Consider the following 19,726-nt stretch of genomic DNA (forward strand, 5'->3'; position numbering starts at 1 on the left):
CTTGCATGAAGAATATTAAGGTAATACATTACATTGGACTGTGAATTAAACAAACAGAAAAGGAAGCCGGATAAAATATAGATTATAAGTAAGCAATTATTCATCACTCACAGGACAGGGCGCGCATCACACGCACATACACACATACACACACGGGCAGCCAGCCAGCCAGCCAGCCATACTAGTGAATAAGAGGGGGCTGCTTTATGTTAATGACGACCGTGTACGGGTGGGCAAGAGGGTAACGATTCTCGTGACTTCTCTGTGAGAATGAATTCAAAATACAGAACCGATCGAGAGATATCGTGTTTCAAAATTGATACCATCCTCTCGGCACACTGTGATCTGTGTTGTGTGGTAGAAAAGGTGTTTAAGATTGATTTTTGCTATTCTCATTTTCTGCCCATTGAAACCAAAAAAAAAAAACGGAGAAAAATATACACATTTTTTTATTCCTCCAAGGGCGGCTAGATTTGACCGTATTGCTGGAATAAAACACTTTATGTAATGAAAAATCCTCAAACAATTGAACATGATCGTCCTGACGATGTGATAAAAAAACACTCTAAAATCACCAGCTTTGCATCATCTGTTGTTTATAAAACATTTTCTTTTCTAAGTCAAAAAATTCATATACGAACCTCCGTTAATCCAGTGAGATTAATTCTATCTCAACGATGTTTTATGTGTGTATATTATTCGAGGGGGAAGAAGGCGTCCAGCAAGCAAATGGGTAGAATGTTTTTGTTTTGTTATTTTTCGTTACACGTTATTACACATTCGATTCGAGCTTTAGTTTAAGATGTTTGTCCCTTGATAATTCAGCCTACCTCTTCCTTCTCTTGGAGGCGGGAAAAAAAGAAGAAAAAGGCTGCTAGAAAATGCAACAACAATCGTGTCACACCCCATCCTAGTGTAGGCATGAACTGCACTGAATGGTTTAAAAATGGTTACCTTATTTGTATCGGTTGTATTTGTCACCACAGCCTAGTTATACATGCATATTATATACACACACAGCTCACAGCAAACTAATGTATGTGGTAAATGTACAACAACAGCAAAAAAAAAACTAACCTAACCCTTAAGTTAACTTACATGCGTTGTTTATTGATAAATCTTAACAGTGTGCGGAATAATTTCGATTCCCATCTCCTCCCCCCCCCCCCCCCCCCCCCCACCTCTGTCCAGTAAAAAATTTAGAGCCGCCAGCTCTCGAAGAATATGCGGATTTTAAAGAAGAAAAACGTAAATAATTTTATTTACATCTCCCCCCTTATCGCTTGCGATCGTCACAAGATCAAACTGCAAATTACCTAGCGTCACGTCACTATGTGATGATGTTTCCCACGTTTGCTTGGCACTACAGCACAGCTCTTGAAATCTCCATTGAGTTATCCTTTAGACACACACACACACAGACACGCACACACACACACACACACACACACACACACACACACACACACACACACATGTTCCAGCTGTTCCTTCTTTTGTTTTTGGTATTTGGTGCACATAAGCGCGCACAGTTCCGGAATTGATGAAGATACTATATGATGATTTTTTTTTTCTAAATTGTTGGCTCGTAGGCCAAACCAATTTAACTATCAAACCAAACAAAACGATACGGAAAAAAGAAACGTAAACGCACTCACATACTGTGCATAAAAATTGTGATTAGGCGAACGTTAATTGCGAAGCTGCGAACTTTGGAAAACCTGTAACCCAAAATGGAGAACCAAATAATCTTTAGATAGTTAGAAAATGGATCTATTTCTCACATTAAAGTGTGTGTGTGTGTGTGCGTATGTGTGTGATTTTTTTTGATTTTGATTAATGATTGTTTATCGGCGATCATCGCACGGACACATATTCGTGAGGGGATTGATGAAAGGTGTTGGAATTAATTATGGCTCGCGTATTCTAATCAGGTGATATTTTATGTCTGCTGTCAATTGGAGGATTGAGTTAATTATAATGTTTGATTTTACTACATCACTCACACACACACAACACAAACAAAAACCAGCAAAAGAAAATGGAATGTGCCAATCAGCAAAAAAATTAACAAAACCAATCAATAAGTCACCCCGTCTGATCGAATATGATTGATCATTGGGTTATTATGGATCAGATATCTATATCGATCGTGTATTATCGCCCCCCCCCCCCCCCTCCCCTCCACCTTACTCTCCCTCTTTTTCGTGATATATTAAATGCTGCCCTTTTTGGCATTCGCCTCTCATTAATGCCGCTTCGCGCGATTGTGAGAAATGCTGTTTTTTGCCAGTAATCTTTATATACATCTAAACCGTTCCTCCCTCTTCTTCGTCGTCCGCTGTATGTTCGCTAAAGCAACACATTTCTCCGAGCAAAGCATTCATTCATACTCGCTCATTCATTCACAATACTTTTGTGCCATTGTCAAGCTACGTTTTGTTTGTTCACATTTAAAACAATATCGCATCATCACGCTCTTTATGCGCGGCAGCTGCAGCGTGTGTGTGTAGTAGTGTGGTGGACGAAAAACAAAAAACAAAAAACATAAAAAAAAACAAATGGAAAACATAAATAAACAAATGCAAACACATGTGATTCCGATTAATTTTGTGTGCTCCTTTTCCGCGCCAACCAAAACAGAAAAAGAAAAAAAGGAAAATTAAAAAAAAAAACCACGAAAACTAGGGAGCGGCCAGTAATCCCCCATTCGACACAGTTCGGAAGAGTAAGAAGCACGAATCACTAAAAGCGGGTAAAATAAAGCAAGTGAGATGCAATCACGTGCAAAATGAAGAAGAAAACACATACACACACACACACGCAACCAGGCATGCAGCAGGAAATGGGACAAGTGAATATTTAGTGAACTATTATGATTAACCCGCTTTTGAGGCACAACACACCATCACCACCACACAGAGTTCGAGCAAATCGAGCGTGGAGAAGAAGAAAAAAGTAGGACACTGTGTGCATTCAGTATGGTTACGAAAGCTTATTTGTCGATCGGATTATTAAGGCATACAAGATGCATTTGTCAGTATATTCATCATTCGGATGTACATGTGCTACCGAGCACCGCCCATCTATCTCTCTTTCTTGCTCTCCCTACACCTGGATAGAGTACGTTACATGTAATAACGAACAAAAGAAGATCGGGCAAGGTGGTGTGGCAGGCATATAATAATAACAGTACCACACGCAGGATACTGCATGAACCGTAAACGGATATGCACTGTACATATATACATATATGTGCATAAAACAGACGCAGAAAGAGAGAGAGAGAGAGAGAAAGAGAGAAAGAATGGTGCATAAGGTAGCAAAAAGGTGCATAAGGATGCATTCAACACGCGCACACGGCATTCGAAATCGTATCTTCTAAAGAAACTTACATATATCTCGAACAAAAACAAAAGAAACCAAAAGTAATATGTAATGTATAAGAGATGTGGCGTGTGGGGGGGGGGGGGGGGGGGGGAGGGGAAGAACAGAAGAAGAAAGGAAACAGAAACGTGTGGCAAAACTCAATGTTGCACACACAATTAAAAGAAGAAGAAAATTACGTAAAGAAAGTAACAAAAGAAGAAGAAAAAAACCCACACACAGAGCTGATAAACAACATGAAACAGTGTTTATCATAACTAGCAACGCGCCCCCAATGAACGAAGAGAAAAGAAAGGGGGGAAAACCATCCCCCTTACATATACAACACACACAAACACATAGAGATTGAACCGATCCTTTCGCAAAAGTGCAATAAAGGGTGAGCAAAGAGAAAAGGATGATAACAAATAAGCAAATAAACAAACAAAAACTCTACACATAACAGCAAACAACTACGTTCGCTCGCAGCAGCAGCGTGAGCAGCTCCGTAGGTGTGACCAAAGTTTTTAGACCGTGCGACAGAGCAAAACAATTGATGCGTAGAGCAGCGGGCGCGGGTATGTGTGTGTAACAAAAGCAAAAGCAAAATACATAAGTAGCAAACCACTTAGAAACCAGAAACTCTCCTCTTAAACGAAATCGCTCCCTTAACTTTTACCTGCTTTTAGGTAAGCCGGTAAGGTGTGGACTCTGGACTGGTTTTGTGGCCAACGGTTGTCATTCTCGTTTGGAAGTACGGTGACAATCGGTGACAACAAATCGCGGCGGAGCCTGCCCTGCCCGAGATTGAAAATGCCGGCGCGTATGGTGAGGTGAGCGAAAGCCTGGGTCCTGGGTGTTGCTTCCTTTGATCAAGGCAAGGCAGACAGATGCTGGCTATGCTGCTCGTTCGTACGAGAGAGCGAGTGTCCAGCGCTGGGCGGTAATCAATTCGCCCAATTGATTACCATTCAGTGGTCTGATTGGATGGTTGTACTTGGAATTGTTTGTGATGCGCAAGAAAAACACACACACACATCGACGAGCAGCATTAGCCACCAAACCTGTAGAGATCCCAACCCATCCAGTGCCGTGAAACAAAGGAAGAAAAGAAAAAAAATAACGCAACATCCATCCACACTTGGCTTTCACGCACCTCGGAAATACGCGCGCTGTGAAAGGGAACCATCTTTATGTCCCTTGTATTTTGAACCTTCTTCTATCGAACGATTTATACGGGAACCTTCATGCTGTACGTGATTGTCACGTACTCTCACGATCGTCACGCAAACACACAGCGGAGTAGAGGTCACAGAAAACAGTCTATAAAATCTACATTTTTAGGGGTATGATAATGCAGCAAGGGGGTAGTAATGTTTAAATCGCAACACACCACGTTCACGTTTTGCCTCATTTCCATGTGTAATCTCTCCCCAGGAAGGGTTCAAAAATGTTGTAAAATGGTTCACTTTCACGTATTACGATGGAGCGAGGAGAACTAAGATTTCCAAAAGCAAGCAGACAAAAACGATCGTGTATTACCACTAGCACCACCACGACCACCACCACCACCACGCACACATGGTTGAAGCACGCCGATCACCATCCGGAACTAGATAAGAACTGGAACAAAAAACACACCCTACCACCGATACGAGGATCATCTCTGTCCGTTTGAGTTGTGTGTGTGGGTGTGGGTTTTTTTTTAAGCAGTAAATCTCGATCACCGGAACCAATATTATTTAAAGAAAAAATTAAAAGGCAAGTTAGTCGAGAAGCCGGAACGGGAACCAGCAACGACACACACACACAAACAACGCTCGTCAGTACCCTTTTTTTTTTGTTGTAAGTTTTGATCTCATTCCAATCAATCGGTTTGAAAAGGATACCAATGAATTCTTCCGATTGGCAAGAGAAATAACTTGAGTCATGATTAATAACAATCGATGGCAATAGAAATGTAACACAAAATTGAAATTATTTATTTATGTTTTTAAAGTCTACCTTTAAACGAACGGTTTAAGAACAGAAAAATAGAGATAGATTCTCTTCAAGGATGAATCTGGAATCGCCTTGTTTCTCTTCGAGTCAGGTACCACATTTCCCTCCGTGGCAACATTCTTCCTTTTAGCTTGAGGCCGCTCTTGTGGCAGACCCGAAGAAGAACCGGCTTCATTTCCACCTTCCATCGCACTATCGTAGTTTTCCGTAGTTGGTTCACTTTCTGAAACAGTCGACATTTTAATGGGTTGCGCTGGTTTGACTTTAAAGCAAAGAGTCTGTCTGTCTGTCTGAACAAAGAGAATAATTAAATCAAGCAAGAAAGTGTGTGTATGTGTGTAGGAGGAAGCATAGGAAAAGCTCCCTTGGTAGTACATGCGAGCCATCACAGCAGTGTAGTTGAAAAATTCAAAGAGGTGGTAATTCCCCGAACAAAAAATGAGTAGAACCATGTGATTGAGGATCAACACGTGATCATATTCGCAGAGAGTGCGTGAGTGTGTGTCGCAGTGTAATTAGTTGCTGGATTCTGTACTGGAAGATGAAGGCTAACCATTCCTAATAATGAAAGGAAACGTGCAAAAAAATGCAGAAGATCGCAAAAAAGAAGATGGAAAACAGAAAAAGAAAATGCAAAACACACACATAACGAAACACTAGCCAAGAAGCTGGATGGAACTAAAATGTTTACAGAAAAGCAGCATAAGAAAGCATCTTCACCACCAGTAACGCGCAGGAGCAAAAGGAATAGATGGCCCATTCACCCATACACTCTCGAGTGCCACCCCATCCCCACCCTCCCACTTCCCTCCTACCCGTAGTGTAGGGGGATAAAATACAATTCCGGGCGAGAAGGGAACCGGAACCGGAAAATGCATCTTCTTCACGTGTGCAGCTAAGAGAGATGAGAAATGCAACTACTACTATTACCACTAATACTATCACTACTACTACTACTACTACTACTGTTACCACTACCACCACACTACTCCTACTCACAGCTACTACGATGGCAGATGTATGAGAGATGTGCGAACGCGAAAAACCAATATGTGTGTGTGTGCATGTGTGTCCGTGCGTGCGTGTGTTGTTAGTGGGTTTGGGGGGAGGGAGTAAAACAGGACGTGGAGGAGAAGAAGGAGCAGGAGATTCAGAAACTGTTTGTGGCGAACGAAAAAGAGAAATTGTGAGAGCTGCTAGGGCAACAACAAAAAAGAAGAAGAAGAAGAAGCAGAAGAAACAGTAAATAAAAAGTAATTATAAATAATATGATAATATAATTGTGTAAACTAATGGCTGGAATTTATAAGAAACTAAATATATAATAAAATAATAGAAAAAATAATAAACAATTATAGTTTTTCGCTGTATTTTTTTTCTCTCTCTTTCTCGTGGAATGTGCGGAGATGCGGGGACAAAACTGTTGCCACCCTTCGCTGGGTACACGTTTGGAAGAAAGGCTGGATAAGGTCCTCAGATAGTGTTGTTGTTCAACAAGCTCCTGACATCAGGCTCTGGGATTATGTCAACAACGCGCTCACCGTTTAGAAGCATTTTCTGGTTTGCTCTGGATCACTGTTAACTGTTGTCCGCTGTTAGACGTTGAAGTCATTTTCCAAATCTATGGCGGCCATTTGTTTATTTATTTTGTTTTTGAAGGACATAAAAACAGGTGCATAATACATGAATTTCTACGCGCACAAATTAATTTAACAAGGAATATATTGCACGTCACGATTTACGGCACATATGTAAAAAAAGGATCATCAGGGACGCCTGACCGGGTACGGTGATCCTCTACGTCGAGTATCGATCTTGCTCGGAGCGATCTCGATCCGGTTGTCCAGTGTTCTCGCTTCCGTCGGTTTAGCGATTTGAGGCCTATCAGCGCATAGCGTCTAACGTAGTTCACTCCCACCCTCCAGAAGCGCATAGCGTATTCGGTCTGTTTACGCTGGATGGATTCCAACCGGGCCAGCGGACGAGCAATAAAGTATTTTGATCCACTCTGGCTCAGTGCAGTCACGTGCTAGTTGCTTTAGCAAGCAATCCGATCAGTTGGTTGTCCTTAGTGTCCACGTGATCTAACTAGTCTTGGAAGCTTATTGTACAAACTCGTAATCTTACACTAAAGAGCGCCCCTTACTCGCAAAACTTTACGATGACATACTTTTCGATGCACTATGCAAGACCATTCTTAGAGCATCAGGACTGGAACCCAATACCATTCTTAGAGCATCAGGACTGGAACTTGAAGCCCTGTTACAGCATCTAAAGGTATCTTATTTTAGAATGCAAAATACAAAAAAACTGACTGAGACAAAGACTCTAAAGAGTACTCGGTCTCAAGGAACGAATACAATTGAGAAACGTGGCACGTGTCAAATGGGGCTCATGGCGGACAGAAAGGTTCTGAGGGACCGAAACTAGTGCGGCGTTCTCCAACATCTAGTGGGGAACGTGGTTATTCCTTTTGTCATGGCATCATTTTTTTTTTGCATTTGGTTATTCCTTCTCTCCTGGCATCGTACGGGCTTTGAACAGCTAGGATGCATAGGCCTTCCGACGAGACAGGAGGTTGGAGGGATACCAATACCACTGCAAAGAACGGTAACCACAGAATTTTGAATCGGATTGCCGACCCATGCAACGGAATAATGACAACTGCAGATCCTACATCGCACCCTGCAAGTCCCTGCATTCTTTTGGACGAGGTCAAGGCCCGTGAAGTTGTTAAATAACTATTGGCGTTACTTTACAAAAGCTACATTTGATCCCATCCTGATCATTGCGCTTGTTCGGTGCAAGGATGGTCTTTGAAATCTTTATGCCAAACAAGTTATAAATTTGACCGGGATAAACTGTTTGATCCAGTTCAGCATAATAGCCTGCCAGAAGGCAATTAATTAGGATTTTTATTATTTATTAAAGTTTGATTGTGCATATTTTCTTACCTAAATATCATAACCAACTGACCGACCGAAGTATTCATGGAAGTTAAAGTACAAAATATTATACAAAAACTGTTTTTGCTTATATTTGCCGATTCCTTAATGCTGCCCTGGACCAATATCAAGATTGTCCACTCCACTATTGATAACACTCTGCACAGAATTTCTCAGATCGCGAATAACTGCCGCCTGATCATCGGCACGAATGATCGCAGTACCAGCCACGATCATGTTAGCTCCCGCCTTCGAACACTGCTCGATCGTACCGAGCCCAACACCTCCATCTACCTCGATATCCAGCGAAGGGTAGTGTTCCCTTAACCACTGCACCTTCGGCATCATATCGGCCATAAACTTTTGTCCCCCGAAACCGGGCTCCACCGTCATTACCAGCACCATATCCGCGGCATCGATGTACTGCTGTACCATTTCTACTGCCGTGCCCGGTTTGATGGCCAAACCAACTTTCATGCCAGCTTCGCGCACCTTCCGGCAGACGTCCGGCACCGTATCGAGAACCGGTTCGATGTGAAACGTGTACTGCTGTACGCCGGCATCAGCCATCGGTTCGATCCATTGCTGTGGAGCCTGTACCATCATGTGTGTTTCGAAAAATGCATCCTAAAATATCCGGGACCGTCGTCAGTTCGAGGTTTGTTTCATTGCTTGGTTAGCCTGATGATGATGTTACCTTGATTTTGTTCCTCAAACACTTCACTACGGGATGGCCGAAGGTAAGGTTTGGCACAAACGTACCATCCATTACATCCAAATGCAGATAGTCTGCTCCATTCGCGAGCAACTTTTGTGATTCCTCGTGTAGTTGAGAAAGATCGGCGTTCAGAATCGAAGGACCAATACGGGCACTTAGTGGAGCCATTTTCAAGAAAAGTTTCTTTCCCTAAGTGAACTCAGCAGCAATAGTTCCTCGTGTAGATCTTGTTGTAAATGTCTTGTGCGGTCCGTTATCGCTGCAAGGTCAAACAGCGTGCCATTAACGGCTGGAACATACGTAGTTTGTGGAAAAGTATTGGCATTTTGCCTGCAATTACCTTGCCGCGCTATACGTTGCAACGTTGATCAGCCTACGAAATGAACGAAGAAAACACGTAAAATGCTACGTATCTTAGATGACTCATTTTGTACATTGTACATTACTTTTATTAGCTATTTATTGAACAAACATTCGTTTCAATTGAAATAGCATCAATCATTCAGCAAACTACAACCCTGGTCCGGTTGACAGCTCTGCTAACGGATATCAACACAAACAAATAATCGAAAGCGCTGGTGGTCTCATCGGTTTTCTTTTCAATTTTGATTTGTTTAAATAATAAAACTCTGCTCCGTTCTATGGAATTTTCCCTACATTTTTGTTTAAAAAATAAGTTATGCATTAGTGACATTAGTCATATTACAAAAATAGCTTGAGTTACCTTAAATAACAATTCTCTTGACGCTATTCAAACAACCCGGGGACTCTACTGTTCGCGAAATGTCAAATTGCATATGTCATGTCATCATCAAAGCAAATTTTGTATCAAATTACATTCCGGCAAGCAAACCGCTGCTCGCGGCAGTTTTCTCCCCAAAATGAAGAAACTACTTGCGCTTATTGTACTGTGCATTCTAGTAAACACATTAACCGATGCAAAAAAGTTCAAAGAAGGTGAAAAACCATCATGGGCAAAGAAAGACATTCGCGACTTCAACGACGCCGACATGGAACGTCTGTTAGAGCAATGGGAGGTTAGTTGCCTGAGCCCGGAAGGTGTTAGTTTTCCGCCTACTATCCCGTTTTTAACTACGCTTTCGCATATGCAGGAAGACGATGATCCACTGGAACCGGACGAGCTGCCGGAACATTTGCGACCACCACCATCCATCGATATGGCCAGCGTGGATTCATCCAATCCGGAAAACATTCTAAAGCTGTCGAAGAAAGGCCGCACACTAATGACGTTCGTATCCGTGAATGGGAATCCGACGCGCGAGGAAACGGAGGACATTACCAAGCTGTGGCAGACGAGCCTGTGGAACAATCATATACAGGCCGAACGGTACCTGATCGATGACAATCGAGCGATATTCATGTTCAAAGATGGCGCTCAAGCCTGGGAGGCAAAGGACTTCCTGGTGGAACAGGAACGATGCCTACACGTTTCGATCGAAAACAAAGAGTACAAGGGCAAGCACAACCGGGATGAGCTGTGAGGCGGCGGCGGGTGAGCCGACCCGAGTTATTGAGGCAAAGGTGAAGTTGAACTTTACAACGATACAATTTTGAATTCTTTTTGTTGCGAAACAGAGACTGAAAATAAAGCGTTCATTAACTTAATAGGATGTAAAAATTAATCTTTTTTTTGCATTGCACAGCAGCAATCATTGCTAGTGTAAACAAATGGTGGTGCCTCGAACAGGGCGCAGAGCTGTCAAACGCGGAATGTCATTCCATGTACGTGAAAAAACAACAAAAAGCACATGCTTTCGGACGGTTTGTTTACCAAAATGCCGTCAGCTGATTGGCCGAGACGCTATCAACAAATGTGCGCTTCGGCATTGTTCGGGTTATCCGAATTTCCGTACCTGTGCATTTGACAGCATGCCAGATATGCGCACTGTCACTATGTAGGTAGGCGACAGCGAAACAGTCAGAAACAGTACATGCACGGTAGAGTGTAGAAGCGTGCGGTCCCGCGTGAATGCGTTTTTCAGTGAAAAATCCGAAACAGAAGTGGAGTGACACATCCCCCCCCCCCCCCAAATCACAATTTGCTTGTTGTTGAAGATTCTTGATGTCTGACTCAGCAAGGGAGGGAAAGAAAGCAAACGAGTGAGTGATAAAGCAAGTGCAGAGGGCCAAGAGGGCACTCGGCACGTCGCCGTTAATCTCCACTGTCCTTTACCGTGGTTTAGGGACAAAGGAAAAACATCACGGTTCGGGAAAATTTTCAGCACCCATCGTGCTAGGCGAGCGGATGCAGGCAGCTCTTGGAAAACTCAGCAGTACGGCAGAACGTGAAAACGCGCAGTGTTGATGGTAGTGGTGTCCATTAGCCAGTGATGTCATCGCTGATCGGTGTGTTGAATTCATACACCCAGGGCAGCGTGTTAGCGAGCAGTGTGCAGTGGTAATAGTTAGAAAAAGGTGACAAACACTTGTTTGTGCGTTCAACCAGTACTGCGACGCCCCTCCGCGGTTTCTTCCGCGCGGTGATAGCGTGGTGACACGCGGGGTTCCGGTCGTAGCAGCGCCCCGCCACTGCTGTGGATGATGATAACAGTGTAGTAAAGTGTGTGAAATACGACCCAACCGGGGTAGCCCATGTGCGTCGCATTTTAATGGTTGTTCGCTTTTCGATGCGTAAAATACGACGAAGAGAATTGTGTACAACATGTAGCTGGTATTATTGGTTGGTGTAAAAATTCGAAAATAGAAACTACACTACACTAAGCACGTGTGTGACGGAATCGATACAACACTATTGTAACTCCGCTACGGAGCCGTACTAAAGGTTGAAGCAGAAAAATGGTGTTCGAAAGCATCGTCGCCGACGTGCTGAACCGATTCGTCGGGGAATACGTCGAAAACTTGGATAAGAAGCAACTGAAAATCGGCATCTGGGGAGGTAAGTACGAGGGGCTGTGGGAAAGATGCAACCATTAAAGGAAAACGAATGCAGATGGGCATGGTCAGCTGGCGCGGTCCACCAAACCACAGCGACGTTTTAGCTCTGCAATGTCGTCGAATGACACTGACATCTTTAGCGTGATTCTTCGCACGTTTGTTGTCTACGGTTGCTATGATCATCTGATCCTCTTCACCATACACAGCAATGCCTACTGTGCAGCAGTCAGCCAGCCAGCTTGTATGTACAAACATGATTAGACTGTCCCCTGATTGGGTGCCATTTGGTTGCTGATTACGCTAGCGATGCCGTTCGATGTTTTGTTTTTGTTTGTTCTTTTTTTTTTTTAATGAAGTAATATGAAAAATCGATTATGTAGTGCTGCTGCGGTCTGCGTTTTCAGTAGAACGAAAAGGATCAATGCGGGATATGGAATCTGTACGGCTTCGGCGTAAACGAAAGTGATAGTTAGCTGAGGTCGTTGATATGCTACGAGACGAGATGATGAATCCTTATATGGGTTTTTATGCACTGTGGAATAGCAAACCGCACGGAAGTGGCCAAATCCAATTTTTTCATATATTTTTAATAGTGATACTATAAAAAAATTAAATTTCTTGTACCCTGAATCGTGTATGAAGTTAGAGAAAAAACTAGAAAATTAACGTCAATCAATTAAGGTCATTAAGGTCCCTCTAGTTTTCCAAAATATGGCCTATGGCCACGTTTTAATTCTAATTCACTATCTATAAATTTTAATACCTGTCTTAACAGGGTGTACCGACGATTTAGACGTTTTTTATTACATTAGCCACTTATATAAGTTGGCTTTTCCCAGGACCTTTCCCAGTTATTTATCTTTTTACAATATACTTCAAAACACCCGTTTTCTATTCAAAAAGAATTTAGCACTATATATGTGCCGGTCCGGTGGTTTAAAAACAGCGATGCCGATCTTCACACGACTGGACCGGGGCTCAAATCCTATCCGGACCGTCCCGTCCGACCGTAGTGAGGACTGACAATCCAACTACGTGGTATCGGAGACTCCAATAAGCCATTAGATGCCCGTTATGACCTTAGAAAAAGATGGAGAAATCTACCGAAATAAAAGCACATTCCTCCTAAATAATCCTTTGAAGTTATGTTCCAAGCGTAAAGTCTGTGTTGTGTGTAGATGAAATCAATATATCAATATTGTGTTTAAATATCTACAGAAATGAAAACAATATGCTTGATTTTATTCTTGCTAACTTACTAGAACCGGGCCGTCCTTCTTGGAATAAAAAAAAAAAAAAACTTGCAAGAACATGGGTTTGTCCGTCTTCTCAGTTTATTGATTGTAGAAAGAATATAAATATTTTTTATTTATATTTAAATATGACCGTCCAGCGACCAACAGACAAATGTAAATAAAAATCACCAGCAGTTTCAGAATAACTCTTTTACTCTTTTATTATTTTTTTACTTTCATGACGATTAGTTTTTTTTTCATGAGGGACGGTCTAATTTGCATAATGCTTATTTAGCATATAGATGTAGTAGTTACACATAGTTATTTTTTATTATTTTTCGAACGATCTAACCGTATTCCGTAACAGTATAAAAATACAATTTAAATAAGTTAGTAGACATCGTTCCCCATACTGTGATGGAGCACCTGGTCCCTAAAGGCCCGGACCTGTGCATATGTTTGGCATAGGAAAGAAAACACCCCATACCGTTTGCTTTAGTCACAGCAATAATTAACAAGCTCTAACAATATGAACAGTTACCGCTTAATGATGTTTAATTTTGTGATATAATTGTGTATTCATTTTTTTTTTTAATTCGCAATTGTTATGATAAGCGTTTTGAAGAGACTGTCTTATTTAGTTTATGTATGTAACAACAAAGAGTTGTTGCCATATGCGTTTATAATTGCACATGATAGGACAATTCGAAGCTGCTGAAGTGGGGCGACCATCGTTCGATAATCCCTTTTTCACCATATGGTTAAGAGCAAAATATGCACGTGTCATTCTTCATTTTACTGACGAGTCACATTTCCTAGCGTTGGGTGTGCGATAAGGACAATTTCATTCCTTATCTAAATATGCATTGATTTGGCTTTTTATTGCTGACGTGTGTGATAGGTACGAGGCGAAGAAAATAAAAAAGGAATATAATCACGATTTAAAGTTTGATTTTTGATAAAACTGGATGAATGGATTATTTCGCACACTTGCCAGCCAAGAGGCTGACGTCATTCTATGTAGAAAAAAATCCTTTTAATCAAACAGTCAACATAACTCACCGTACCAGACGGGCGTGTAATAAATGGTCACTGGTCTGTGATTCAATAGTATAAAAATAGATTCCGGTTGAATTGTAATTCAATCTTCCATCCCCTCCTAAATGGAGTTGCCCAATATTTACTTTTAAATTTTTTAATGCCTTTTGATCAACGCAAAGGCAGGAGAAACCGGAATGTCTAAAGCCTGACGTGATCCGTCATGCTGCAATGCAATACAAACCTGACAAACCTTGCTCAACGGTGTGCATATGTATTTATTTCCCCTCGCTTTTTGTATCTTTTTAGGTGATGTCGTGCTCAACAATCTCATTCTGAAGCAGAGTGCTCTCAAAGAGCTCGACTTACCGGTGACGACACTTTACGGTCATCTGGGGAAGCTGGTGCTGAAAATCCCGTGGAAAAATCTGTACAGTGCACCGGTGGAAGCGATCGTAGATAAGCTGTATGTGCTGGCCGTGCCCAACACCGACGTACGGTACAGCGAGGAAAAGGAACAGCGACATGCTTTTGAAGCGAAACTCGCCGAACTGGCGCGCATTGAGCAGGCGAAGAAAAATGAGGAAGAAAAGGACAAGATGACTGCGGTGGCGGACAAATCGTTCGCGGAAAAGCTAACCACCCAGATCGTGAACAATGTGCAGATCCGGATATCGGACATACACATCCGGTACGAGGATACCACCACGACCGGGCAACCGTTTGCGTTCGGTGTGACGCTGAGCAATTTGAGCGTGCACACCACGGACGAGAACTGGGTACAGAAGTTGGTGTCGGAAACGGTGGAGAAAATTTATAAGGTTGCCCAGCTGGAGATGCTTTCGGTGTACATGAACTGCAAAACGCAGCTGTTCCAGTACTCCGACCCGTCCGAGTATAGGACACTGTTCGAAGAGTCGATTGCATCTAAAACGCGCCAACCGGTTGATTATCATTACATTTTCGGACCGATTACATCGGGCGCTTGTCTCGAGATGACGCCCAATCCGGAACAGGGCGAAACACCCTTCTCCTCACCCAAAATTAAGCTGAAACTGTGCATGGAAACGCTGGCCATCGGTATAACGCGGGTACAGTTCCAGAACACGATGCAGTTGGTGGAAGCGTTCGGCCGGATGATGCGCGCTATGCCCTACCGGAAGTATCGACCGTACGGTTTCGGGTACAAGGGCAACTACAAAGAGTGGTGGCACTTTGCGTACACCTGCATTCTGGAGACGGAAGTGCGTCGTCGCAAGCGGAACTGGTCGTGGGATCATATGAAGCGCCACCGGCAAAATCTGCACAAATACGAGGAGGCGTACCGACAGCTGCTGACGGCGAAGAAAGTTACGCCGGAGATCACGAGCCGCTGTGAAGAGTACGAGAAAATACTTGATCTGCCCAACATCGTCGTCATACGGCAGAAGGTGGCGCTGGAGGTAGAAAAGGAGGGCAAACGTCAGGCGGAGGAGAAAAAAGCGGCCGGATGGTTTAGCTCGTGGTGGGGTGGAGGGGCGAAAAAGGAGGAAGATTCCACTGGAGGCGATATCAGTAAGTGTTGTGGCGGAGAAAAATACAGACTGAAATATCCTCTCGACGCTTAACGCATTTCTTGTTGCTATTTTCCAGAGAAACAATTTGAAGCGGCAATGACACCTGCCGAAAAGGCGAAACTTTTCCAGGCAATTGGGTATCAGGAAAATGATGCACCGACCGAGCTGCCGGAGCACTACATTGCTCAGATGTTAGAGTTCGAGTTAAACTCGCTGGAAGTTTCGATCAAATCGGAATTGTCAGATAAGGAAACTGTGTTGGACCGTGTAATGCTGCTGGAGTTGAAGAATGTCGCCTGTGGCGTTCAACAGCGTCCATCGGCGGCCGCTATGAAGTAAGTTCGAGGGACAAATAATAACTTTGTGAATGGTTAAAATTGATGCTCCATTTTTTTATTCACTTACAGAGTATCTCTTGGTATGCAGGAACTTACCATATCTGGGCTACGGCAGGGTGATATACTTCCCATTATGGTAAAATCGCAGCTCGAAGGATCCAAGACGCTGCTTGACGTAACGTTCGAAACCAACCCGGAGGATAAGCTTTGCGATCAGCGGGTCGTCGTCACTTCTAGACCGTTGCACATCGTGTATGATGCTGAAACTATAATTCGTCTAGCAAAAGTGTTCCAAACACCGCGAACCGCCACCATTTCTCAGTAAGTTTCTTTTTTTTTAACATGACCAGAATCTTTATAACTGTGCAAAAACAATCCCTCCTTTAACTGGCAGATTGACCGATGCGGCGGCAGAAAAGTTGGTCAACATCAAGGAACGATCAGCAACCGGGTTACAGTACGCGATCGCCAAACATCCGCGCCTGGAGCTTAATATTGACATTATGCCGAGTTACATTATCATACCGCACGGCGGCATATTTGCCTGCCGTGAATCGGTGCTAGTGGTGAGCCTGGGTAAGCTACTAGTCCACACCGAACCACGGCCAATCCACCAAAGAGATGTACAAACGATGCACGGCGAAGGTATTGGTCAGGAAGAAATTTTGTCCGAAATCATTCGCCAAAGTTACGACAAGTTTGTGCTGGAAGTGCGCGACGTGCAAGCGATTGTGGCCACCATCGACGAGGATTGGCAGGGTACGCTACGGGTAAACACGGTGACCGAAATGCATCTGCTTGAACCAACGTCGTTCCGCATATCTGCGCACCTGTGCGTGATCGACGACGATCCACGGCTACCGAAGTGCAAAATATTTGGCGTGCTTCCGTCGGTGAACGTTTCCGTTACGGAGCAACGGGTGCTGGAGATGTTGTCGATTGTGAGCAGCATTCCACTGCCGGAGAGCGACGAGCAACTGCAGCCGGCCCCGATTGCAAAGGACTCAAACGTGTTTAGTTCCAGTTTATCGTTGCTTAAGTATCTGGATGAGAAGCAGGTGAAATTGCCAAAAATTCATCGTTCGCCTGAAGCACTAAATCCGACCGATGCGGTCGATGGCGATGTAGTGCAGTTCACCGATATGGAGATAAAGTTCGAACTACATGGTAAGATAAACCAGGGCGGAGAGGGTAGCTCAAGATAAGGGATAGGACCATTATACTATTTTTTGCTCTGTTTTGTTCCCTCAGAATGTTCGTTAACTATTTACAAAATGATCGGTGGAGGAACCGGTAGCAGCTCATCGGATGTGTTTGCTACACCCACGGAAGAATTTTCCCAGTCCCCAGTGGAGCAAGATTTTCAGCCACAAAAGAGTGTGGCATTTAGCATGCCGTACGCATCCGTCGGCACGAATCAGCGTAAAATTATAGCCTTCAAGGTTAAGCAGTTGGAAATGACGATGATTCAAAGAACGTACGATCTGAAGGTGGCCCTAAAGCTTGGCGCTGTCACACTAGACCAGTTCCGTTGGCGTAACGAACAGGAACGTGTGCTGAATGTTATTCAAACACCCAAGTATGACAGCAATGACGATTATCTGTTTACTGTGAACTATAACAATGTAAGTTTCGGTTACGAAAGTTGTTACCCCACAAAGCAAATGATCTAATCGAACCTAATTTATTGTTTCTCCAGTGCAAGAAAAACAGTCCCGAGTTTGCGACGAAGTACGAATCGGTAGAGCAGGAGGTGGCAATCGATTTCTCTACGTTGCTGTTGTTACTGCACGAAGATGCACTGAACGAGTTGATTCAGCTGGCGAACGATTTTCAGGTACGGATGGAAGCAGTGGCGAAGAAGCAAGAGTCCGAATCCACGGGCCAACATCCTAAGGATCACTTTGCCACGATACATGAAGAAGAAAGTACTGCAACGGCTTTGCTGAATGCGGCTCGCGAACGATTGCCAACGATATTGGAAGATGATGGTGTTGTTACCAGCACCAGCAGTTCTAACAAAGGTATGGATTCGTGTTAAAAGGAACAGTTTTGCTATAAGTAATTTGAAGGTTTTTGTTTTGTCCGTAAGCGATTTCGTTTAATAGAAAAGTTGAAAGGACGGCTTTAAATCGTCGTATCGTATATGCTGAGCGAAATAAGAATAGCATCATCATGGTTTTTGACAAGATCTTCAAGATTTCTGAACCGATTCTACTTTTTTAAAGTTTAGAACGTTAGTTCAATCTATTTTGAACCTTTTTCGATCTTTACATCGAAACTGGTTCGCAATCCTCGACTTTTAAGCCGATACATTTATGGGAAAGGGTGCGAAATAATAATAGCACCACCTGCTTAACAATACATCCTTCTCAATTTTTATATTAAAAAAAATCCTGTGGATTTAAAAAATGGTGCTATGGTCAGGGTGCACATGATGTGTGCTGTAAATTCTGTTAAGCAATAAACATTTAAAGCGACACAATAGCCTCAGCAAAATCCCCTTTACAGAACGTCATAACCTCAATCGGAATAATTTCGCCGAATGGTATTGGATTATTTGAGGACCACAACGAGCTTTAAATGGAATCATAGTACGTTACACATAGATAATGCCACGATTCATAAGCATGAACTGAGTTACATCTGGTTTTGTTACAAAAACTTATTGTTTTCCGTCACAATTGAGAAAACACAAAACAGTTAGACAGCTTTGACAAGGACTCTTGGAATTAGAATACACTCTTTAAAAAAAACCAAAATTATCTACGAAATCACCGCTTATCGCAATAATTCGAAAAAAAAATCGCAGTAAATTCACGGGAATCTAAAATTACGGATCAGTTGATCAAAAGTACTGGAGGAGCTAAGTTTATTTTGCACCCTTTTTCAAGACCTTTCTAAATAGTCCGCCAAATGTCCACACTTTAATGCAAAAAGGTTAAATATAAAATGAACTAACATGCCTAGCTTAAAAAACAGAATCGGTTAATAAGTTTTGAAGCTATTGCCAAAAAAACATAGTTGGTGCTAGTCTCATTTCGCTCAGTGTAGAAGCTTGCTTTGAACATTAGTGAATGTACTATGTAGGAAAATTTTGGTAAAATATTGATGAAAAAAGTATCCAATTTGCCTGTTATAATTTTATTCTTTCTTTCTTTTATACAATTGATTTTCCACAAACGGGAGTCTCGTTTGAAGTTTCGAGATGCAATAGTAATTTCAATAGTAGTTACAAACTAAAACTGTTCAAAGCATGGATCCTTTCGTTGGTAATGATTTAAATCGCTTATATTTACATTATTAACAAAATTAATCATGAATTGTAGCTTGTAGTAGAGTGTTACATTTTATGTGTTTTCTTTTCATTCTTTTCTTTTTTCTATATTTGCGCCACTGTTTTTGGTTTCCGTTGATGTGTGATGTGTTGTATGAATATCACGATCATACACTGATGTAATACAAAAACAAAACAAAAATCAATCATGTCGCCGTTCCGTTTCGTTCGACGCCCAACGCATGCATGCTACAATATTAATGGTTTCCTGTATGTGTTTGTGTGTGTGTTTGTAATGTAATGGTTTACATGAAACGTAACAACAATCACACCTGC

The 19,726-nt window shown here is 42.6% G+C and overlaps 4 protein-coding genes across 4 annotated transcripts in view; 2 read left to right on the plus strand and 2 right to left on the minus strand.

Moving 5' to 3' along the window:
• Positions 1-19,726, minus strand: part of LOC126561676 (SRSF protein kinase 3) — a 415,191-nt gene that overhangs the window by 133,271 nt on the left and 262,194 nt on the right. The gene's annotated exons all lie outside the window — the stretch shown is intronic.
• Positions 1-19,726, plus strand: part of LOC126563481 (intermembrane lipid transfer protein Vps13) — a 136,638-nt gene that overhangs the window by 105,604 nt on the left and 11,308 nt on the right. Inside the window, exons 2-8 of the mRNA XM_050220125.1 lie at positions 11,823-11,947; positions 14,529-15,773; positions 15,852-16,110; positions 16,183-16,434; positions 16,508-17,280; positions 17,365-17,738; positions 17,813-18,137. Coding sequence (XP_050076082.1) covers positions 11,848-11,947; positions 14,529-15,773; positions 15,852-16,110; positions 16,183-16,434; positions 16,508-17,280; positions 17,365-17,738; positions 17,813-18,137 — 3,328 coding nt within the window. The 5' untranslated portion in view covers positions 11,823-11,847. The remainder of the gene's footprint in view (positions 1-11,822; positions 11,948-14,528; positions 15,774-15,851; positions 16,111-16,182; positions 16,435-16,507; positions 17,281-17,364; positions 17,739-17,812; positions 18,138-19,726) is intronic.
• LOC126560809 (ribulose-phosphate 3-epimerase) lies at positions 8,418-9,200 on the minus strand. The gene is made up of 2 exons (XM_050216760.1): positions 9,010-9,200; positions 8,418-8,939 (listed from the first exon to the last, which is right to left on the minus strand). Exons 1-2 carry the CDS (start codon positions 9,196-9,198, stop codon positions 8,418-8,420), a joined length of 711 nt encoding a protein of 236 aa, XP_050072717.1. The 5' UTR covers positions 9,199-9,200.
• LOC126563112 (LDLR chaperone boca) lies at positions 9,897-10,532 on the plus strand. Its single transcript, XM_050219734.1, has 2 exons — positions 9,897-10,067; positions 10,143-10,532. Exons 1-2 carry the CDS (start codon positions 9,912-9,914, stop codon positions 10,530-10,532), a joined length of 546 nt encoding a protein of 181 aa, XP_050075691.1. The 5' UTR covers positions 9,897-9,911.

The sequence above is a fragment of the Anopheles maculipalpis genome, chromosome 3RL (genome assembly GCF_943734695.1).
Source record: "Anopheles maculipalpis chromosome 3RL, idAnoMacuDA_375_x, whole genome shotgun sequence".
Lineage (NCBI taxonomy): Eukaryota > Metazoa > Arthropoda > Insecta > Diptera > Culicidae > Anopheles > Anopheles maculipalpis.